Here is an 8,356-nt window from a genome sequence, read left to right as displayed (position 1 = left end):
CCAAAACATGCATCCTGTTTGCAATGAAGCACTAACGTAAAACTGCAAAAAATGTAGCAAAGAAATGTACTTTATGTCCTGAATACAAAGCGTTATGTTTGGGGCAAATCCAACACATCACTGAGTACCACTCTTCATATTTTCAAGCATGGTGGTTGCTGCATCATGTTATGAGTATGCTTGTCATCGGCAAGGACTAAGGAGTTTTTTAGGATAAAAAGGAACGTAATAGAGCTAAGCATAGGCAAAATCCTAGAGGAAAATCTGGTTCAGTCTGCTTTCCAACAGACACTGGGAGACAAATTCACCTTTCAGCAGGACAATAACCTAAAAAACAACGGCAAATATACACTGGAGTTGCTTACCTAGACGACATTGAATGTTCCTGAGTGACTTAGTTACAGTTTTGACTTTAAATCGACTTGAAAATCTATGGCAAGACTTGAAAATGGCTGTCTAGCAGTGATCAACAACCAACTTGACAGAGGTTGAAGAATTAAAAAAATAATAATATACAAATATTGTGCAATCCAGTTGTGCAAAGCTCTTAGAGACCCAGAAATACTCACAGCTGTAATCGCTGCCAAATGTGATTCTAACATTCTTATGTAAATTAGATATTTCTGTGTTTCATTTTTAATACATTTTCAAAAATGTCTATAAACATGTTTGTAGCCGGGTGACAATTTTTTTTTATTTAATCCATTTTGAATTCAGGCTGTAACACAACAAAATGTGGAATAAGTCAAGGGGTATGAATACTTTCTGAAATCACTGTATTTAAAATTGGCATCAAGTAAAATATATTTTTTATGTTATTTTAGCGACACTATATTATTTGAATAATTAACAATCATTCCTACCTTTGACTCCAGAAGGCATGTCAATCATAATTTAAATTTGAATAGTGTGTGCATAGAGCAGCAATTTATCCATCAAAGTCATTCAACTAGATTCTGGTTCACCTCAGATATAAATTGTTGAACAAATTATTTTCAATATTTCTAAATTAAATGTAAGCTTCAGAGATGATAGACATTATATCAATCGTGTAAATCAGAGAGGTACATCAAATTTGGTTAGACACGCCATTAGGGGTCAGGATAGTCAAGTTCCCTCTAGCATTCTGGTCTGCCTCGATGGCCTCGAAAAGAGCCTTGAAGTTGCCTGCACCAAAGCCCTAGGAAGAGTACAAAGACATGTTTTCACATAGTTTTCAGTCTAAATGTAGATCTGGAAATCAATCTTTATCATCATTACATACTGTAAATTGTTTAAATACACTAACAAAGTCCTAAAATCAAACTGGTTATATACTGTTTAATTGGTAAGGCTATCTGAAATCTCCTGCTCCTCTCACCTGATGGTTGTGTCTCTGAATGACCTCCAGGAACACTGTGGGACGGTCCTGAACAGGCTTGGTGAAGATCTGGAGCAGGTAGCCGTTGTCATCAAAATCCACTAAGATCTTCAGCTCCTGTCAGAGCAATAGGACATAAGAGTGCTTGTCAGGCTCAGTAGCTAAGAACCTACCATAGAAGTTCAAATTAACTGAATTATCATTATAATGCAAATGACCATCAGGTATTTTGATAATTGAAATATAATAAATCATTGAAACATTTATTAAAACATCAGAGAAAATTGTGTCTCTGACCTCCAGAATGTCCAGGTCCTCAGTGACCCTGACTTGCGATTGTTGGAGATTCTTTCTCAGCAGCTGGTAGTAGGTGTCTGGCACACACATAAACTCCATGCCACGCTCCTTCAGGTTACGGATCTACAACAAAGAGAATATACTAACCACACCAATCTTTTAGTCTTCCATCTTCCATTAATGTGTATGTAAAAGTAAGCAGGTTGAGCTTAGCCTTTATGTGTGAAAAGACTTACTGCGGTGATGATGTCTGATGTGTTCATGGCGATGTGCTGGACACCTGGGCCACCATAGTACTCCACATACTCCTGCTAAGTCCAGTGAGTTTAGCGAGGTACAAGTTCAACTCATTACTTTTTTTGTAATGCTGAGTTTTTGAAAGGTACAGTACTGAATACGTGTATGGATGACAATGGCATGTCTGTTACGTTGGTAAACACCTCTTTACATAGTTAATATATTATACATTGAATAACATGGCGATGACTTGCCTGGATCTGGGACTTGCGTTTACCCATGGCTGGCTCATTAATGGGCATCTTCACTGTCTCTTCATAATTGGCCACAACAATGGAGCGCAGTGCACTGAAGTCTGTCTGCAGCTGCTTGTCGTCTACTGACCAGAACCGGTGGAAGAGCAGGTTTTTCTGGTACCTATGGAAACAAAACCTACTCCTCAGGAACCCCTGTGTGTTGGATGGACAGGTGAGAGACCACAATATATCTATCCTACAGCCCTCTTCCCTTCAGAGATCAAACCCATCCCTGTTTTTTTATTTATCTCAGAGCTGCATGGTGGAGCTCTAACTGACTCCAGATGTGGGGAACCCCAGGGACCCAGCTCAAAAACTGTCAAGTCATAGTAGCATCTGGCCTATGCCAAACAGCCTGGGTTACATAATACTGACACCTCCCCCATCCTCCCATTGCTGTTTTTTTATACTGCATTCAGTGTGTGGTAGAAGAACTCTGATGTTCATGGATGTTTTTGTCTGGAATAAAATGTACAGGCCAGTGTGTGTGTTAATACATCCCTGTGCCCTAGGCCAGGCCTAGACAATGCCTTACCATTCCACTACAGGCACCATCTCATCATCCGGCTGGTTCCCCACAACATGGTCAATGAAGTTCAGTAATCCACTGGGTCTGTAACGTTAGATTAGGCCTCACAGTGATGTCAACTGTTTAACTGAAACAGTCACTCGAATTCTGTCTTGTTTACAATGGTCTGTAAAGAGCACTCTCATCTCTAACACCAGATAAAATTGTTCATACTCACAGCTTGGCCAACAAGGGGTCCCGGTGGAGAGGAGTATGGAACCCTGGGAGGAACAGCCCATTGTAGGCCGTCCTCTCCACAAATGTGTGTGTGGTGTCCCCATACTATAGAGATATAAGAGAAAATCTAAAATCTTGAGCATACTGTAAATCTACTTTTCGGCACTCAGTTTCACCAGATATTGATAGACTTACCGTCTGGAGAACAGCTAGTTTTACCCTGCCATATTTGTCCTCCAGTACATACGGCTCTTTCACTATGATGGCACCACGCTCTCTGGCTTTCTGAAGAGTATAATAGACAGATAAACATATGCATGTGATGAAGATCAAGGAAGATTAAAAAAGAATACTCTTTTCAATAAATCAAAGAAAACGATTGCAATCCAACAGAATATTTTTAACCCATCTCATTAGGAAAAAGGTATTCTCCTCATTCCAGAAAGAGCAGTGATATTGGTTTAAATGGCAAGCCTGCTATGGTACCTGCACAAGGTAATCACAGTTCTCCACAGTGAATGCAATATCCTTGGCTCCATCCCCATGTTTGATCAAATGCTCCCCCATTTCTGAATAAAGGAGATGGATAAAAGTATACTCAAATCGGAGTGAGTGAAGTAGCACACTAGTCAGTGACAGCCAATGTCATCATATCTAACGACATGAAGGATGACATTTTTGTGTCATACTGTACCTTTGTTTCCAGGATTGAGGGCGGATGCGAATACATAAATAATCTGTGAAAGAAAAAGAGACAAAACGTTACATGGTGTACAACCAAGGACCTCCATCACTTGTATCAAGTTACCTCACTATTATAAACATGTGCCATAATGAATTCAGAATGCCAACTCTGCTCACCTTGTCTTGTTTGACCACATGGGACACCACATCACGGCAGCCTGTCTCTAAACCCCGATAGGCCAACGGTTCAAATCCAAGCTTGTTACAATAGTAAGATGCTGCCTGTTGAAACAGAAGAAAAAACACTATTGCCACTCACAATCAATCGCCAAGCAATACAATATTTGTACATTTACTATCAGGCTAAAAATCTTAATAACCGTTCTATAGTATGTTGTGAACAGTAAAGGACTGTGGTGGTAGTGCCACCTGCTGGTGATGGTGTGGAAAACCTACAGCTTCTGGATCAAATTAAGAGCAGGGAGAATGGTGGGGTCTACTCTGAGGTTTCATGCCTAATTCCCCCACCCCTTAAGAGAGCCAATAGCCACCCCTCAGTGAACACTCCTTTAACTTGTAGAACGTTCAGGAAAATATTTACCACATGCAAAAAAAAGTGAAAAACAACCATAATGGCATATGATTCTCATACCTGTTTGGCATTTCCAACCCAGAATGTGATGTGGTCGAAACAGACGAACTTGCCGTGGTCGTGCTATGAACAAATCCAGAATAATTTAATACCGGTATGTAAGGGGGGGACACTTAGCATCAGCCCATTCATTCATTTATGACATAGCAATTAGAAATTCTTAGATGTAAGAGAAATATTATTGCACATTTAAACATATTGGTAGGCAATTTACACATTTTAAATAAATTTTTAAGTTTCTCAACTACTGAATCATACTTTGAACTTGTTGAAAGTCCTAATAATAATTATGTGGTCATTTAAATGTCTATGGGCAATTCAAAAATCGAGTAACTAAAGGACTAACCTTTTCACCTCTGTCCATGTAGGTAGTCTAAATAGATAGATACAAAACATTACACATCAGCATTAACGTTAAAGACCATTCTTTCAATAGCTCAAAAATCTTGTCATGTGAAATTGAAATAAGATATTGAATAAGACAATTTTCGAGTAAATATATATTTTATCTTACCATCTTGTACCCTTAGCCTTTCAACTGGTTGAAAAGAAAATCCGTACAATAAAGTCGAGTGTTTAAACGTTCGGAATCAAGTTCGAACTTCCACGCCCCCGGTGTTCGAGGAGGAGGAGAGTGGGAAAGAGAAAGACAGAGAGAAAGATAGAGAAGAACAGTGATGCTCACTTTAGGTTACACAATCATGTCGCATCATAATATACATAAACAAATAATAGTTATCGAACGCTTGACTCTGCATAGAGCTTTGAATACATTTTATACCGAAAGTTTATATTAGGTGAATCTCATAACCAATAGGTGTGTACATCACATATATTATCAAATAATATCAGAAAAGCACGGACTTACCTTCTCTACTCAAACACCTAAATTCTTATGTTATATTTCAAACTGAAATGCAAAGACACAGACATAATGCACTCCTAACCATTTCAACAATCAGGCCATGTGTTTGTATTTAGTCTCGAGAGGAGGTTCACTCATTGAGGTTTCCTATTGGCTGTTCGTTGGGAAGTATGTTGGAGTCAGTCATCCACAATTTTGACATGAAACAAGTTTATGCTTATTGTGGACCATTGCAGTAATTACTATTGGTAGGCTACGATAGCCCCCCTCCCCTTTTCACAATCAGTGGCCTAATCTGTTTATAAATTAGTAGGCCTAATGAATGTATGAGAAAGTGTTTTATACCTCTTGCATCATTCTTTATAAATCCTTTATCATCAACATTTGTATGAAAATGGTTCTTCCAGAGATGTTTCATTGATCTATTGGTGTGTGTGAATACTGCTCAAAAAAATAAAGGGAACACTTAAACAACACAATGTAACTCCAAGTCAATCACACTTCTGTGAAATCAAACTGTCCACTTAGGAAGCAACACTGATTGACAATACATTTCACATGCTGTTGTGCAAATGGAATAGACAACAGGTGGAAATTATAGGCAATTAGCAAGACACCCCCAATAAAGGAGTGGTTCTGCAGGTGGTGACAACAGACCACTTCTCAGTTTCTATGCTTCCTGGCTGATGTTTTGGTCATTTTGAATGCTGGCCGTGCTTTCACTCTAGTGGTAGCATGAGACGGAGTCTACAACCCACACAAGTGGCTCAGGTAGTGCAGCTCATCCAGGATGGCACATCAATGCGAGCTGTGGCAAGAAGGTTTGCTGTGTCTGTCAGCGTAGTGTCCAGAGCATGGAGGTGCTACCAGGAGACAGGCCAGTACATCAGGAGACGTGGAGGAGGCCGTAGGAGGGCAACAACCCAGCAGCAGGACCGCTACCTCTGCCTTTGTGCAAGGAGGAGCAGGAGGAGCACTGCCAGAGCCCTGCAAAATGACCTCCAGCAGGCCACAAATGTGCATGTGTCTGCTCAAACGGTCAGAAACAGACTCCATGAGGGTGGTATGAGGGCCCGACATCCACAGGTGGGGGTTGTGCTTACAGCCCAACACCGTGCAGGACGTTTGGCATTTGCCAGAGAACACCAAGATTGGCAAATTCGCCACTGGCGCCCTGTGCTCTTAACAGATGAAAGCAGGTTCACACTGAGCACGTGACAGATGTGACAGAGTCTGGAGATGCCGTGGAGAACTTTCTGCTGCCTGCAACATCCTCCAGCATGACCGGTTTGGCGGTGGGTCAGTCATGGTGTGGGGTGGGGTGGCATTTCTTTGGGGGGCCGCACAGCCCTCCATGTGCTCGCCAGAGGTAGCCTGACTGCCATTAGGTACCGAGATGAGATCCTCAGACCCCTTGTGAGACCATATGCTGGTGCGGTTGGCCCTGGGTTCCTCCTAATGCAAGACAATGCTAGACCTCATGTGGCTGGAGTGTGTCAGCAGTTCCTGCAAGAGGAAGGCATTGATGCTATGGACTGGCCCGCCCGTTCCCCAGACCTAAATCCAATTGAGCACATCTGGGACATCATGTCTCGCTCCATCCACCAACGCCACATTGCACCACAGACTGTCCAGGAGTTGGCGGATGCTTTAGTCCAGGTCTGGGAGGAGATCCCTCAGAAGACCATCCGCCACCTCATCAGGAGCATGCCCAGGCGTTGTAGGGAGGTCATACAGGCACGTGGAGGCCACACACACTATTGAGCCTCATTTTTACTTGTTTTAAGGACATTACATCAAAGTTGGATCAGCCTGTAGTGTGGTTTTCCACTTTAATTTTGAGTGTGACTCCAAATCCAGACCTCCATGGGTTGATAAATTGGATTTCCATTGATTATTTTTGTGTGATTTTGTTGTCAGCACATTCAACTATGTAAAGGAAAAAGTATTTAATAAGATTATTTCATTCATTCAGATCTATGATGTGTTGTTTAAGTGTTCCCTTTATTTTTTTGAGCAGTATACTTTTGCCCAATGTGCCAATATTGACAGCCCGCACAATTGATTTACTTAGTAGTGAATATGACACACTACAACACTACAGTTCTTCTCCTCAAGTGACCTAATAGTCTCAAAATGGGATGGGAATACATTGTTTAGATTCCTGCATAAATGGGGACACCATGTAACCCTAGTGTGGAAATGTAATGGGAAGGCTGCTGAAAAATGTATTATTCCTACAGAAGATGACATTTGACAGATTGTCGAATTTCACTACAGCAGAAAGAGCTATTCATTGCTTCCTAGATAGTGAGCAGCTTAAGTTTCATAGAGTCCACCAGATCGACACAACAAGAGGTTGCACCTTGTCATAGTGATTATTATATTGTCTTTTTTTTTACAGCCATGTGGCTTTATGTCCCAATGGGGGTGAATAGAATTAAGTACATCAATGAAACAATGCATTTCATAACCCTGTAATTTCCTTCAAGCATACGGTCATTACACTGACTGACCCCTTGTATTCATAGGACTCCATTTTTGAGAAATAAGTGACACTATCCGACAGGTGGTCAGAGCGTTGGGCCAGTTACCAAAAGGTTGCTAGTTCGAATCCCAAGCCGACTAGGTGAAATCTGTCAATCTGCCCTTGAGCAAGGCACTTAACCCTTATTGCTCCTGGGTCGCCATCAATAATGGCTGATCTCTGGCCGTGACCCCAGTCCCAGGGAGAGTGGTATATGCAAAAAACGAATTTCCATTTCCCCCCAACACACTGTACAGGTTATACACATGTACATGTGTGAAACAAGACAAATATAGGGGAAGGGAGAGGGGGGATACCTAGCCAGTTGTACAACTGAATGTCTTCAACTGAAATGTGTCTTCCGCATTTAACCCAACCCCTCTGAACCAGAGAGGTGCGGAATATAAGCAACCCCTATTTGACGTTTGACCATGCAAGCTCTCTGGTGTAACAATATGTACCCAGAGATTCTGTAGAACACAGATACTGTCTGTAGAACAACTCTCCTTAAGTATCCCAACCCTGTGCATATCCCAACCAGAAGCCATGGATTACAGGCCACATCCGCACTTAGCTAAAGCCTAGAGCAGCTGCTTTCAAGGTGTGGGACACTAATCCAGACGCTTATAAGAAATCTTGCTACGCCCTCGGATGAACCATCAAACAGGCAAAATGTCAATACAGGACTAAGAT

The 8,356-nt window shown here is 41.4% G+C and overlaps 1 protein-coding gene across 3 annotated transcripts; it reads right to left on the bottom strand.

Moving 5' to 3' along the window:
• Nucleotides 1–680: 680 nt before the first annotated feature.
• LOC115164623 (4-hydroxyphenylpyruvate dioxygenase) lies at nt 681–5,237 on the bottom strand. 3 transcript variants are annotated; one of them, XM_029717303.1, is made up of 15 exons: nt 5,140–5,237; nt 4,786–4,872; nt 4,618–4,644; nt 4,272–4,334; nt 3,797–3,901; nt 3,630–3,672; nt 3,422–3,504; nt 3,131–3,220; nt 2,937–3,040; nt 2,726–2,803; nt 2,149–2,311; nt 1,894–1,965; nt 1,658–1,780; nt 1,361–1,477; nt 681–1,180 (listed from the first exon to the last, which is right to left on the bottom strand). In XM_029717303.1, exons 2-15 carry the CDS (start codon nt 4,786–4,788, stop codon nt 1,070–1,072), a joined length of 1,182 nt encoding a protein of 393 aa, XP_029573163.1. In that variant the 5' UTR covers nt 4,789–4,872; nt 5,140–5,237; the 3' UTR covers nt 681–1,069. The 3 variants fall into 3 exon arrangements, with proteins under 3 accessions (XP_029573163.1, XP_029573165.1, XP_029573164.1); XM_029717305.1 differs by having other exon boundaries at nt 4,786–4,809; XM_029717304.1 differs by lacking the exon at nt 5,140–5,237 and having other exon boundaries at nt 4,786–4,906.
• Nucleotides 5,238–8,356: the final 3,119 nt, after the last annotated feature.

This window comes from Salmo trutta, chromosome 27 (genome assembly GCF_901001165.1).
Source record: "Salmo trutta chromosome 27, fSalTru1.1, whole genome shotgun sequence".
NCBI classification, from domain to species: domain Eukaryota; kingdom Metazoa; phylum Chordata; class Actinopteri; order Salmoniformes; family Salmonidae; genus Salmo; species Salmo trutta.
This window is presented reverse-complemented; position numbering and strand designations above follow the sequence as displayed.

Excerpts from the sequence above, each read along its gene's own strand:
- LOC115164623 (XM_029717303.1), bottom strand. Across the intron at positions 3,902-4,271 it reads GGGTTGGAAATGCCAAACAG|GCAGCATCTTACTATTGTAA; the intron begins GTATGAGAATCA and ends CTGTTTCAACAG. Across the intron at positions 3,505-3,629 it reads CCTCAATCCTGGAAACAAAG|AAATGGGGGAGCATTTGATC; the intron begins GTACAGTATGAC and ends TCCTTTATTCAG.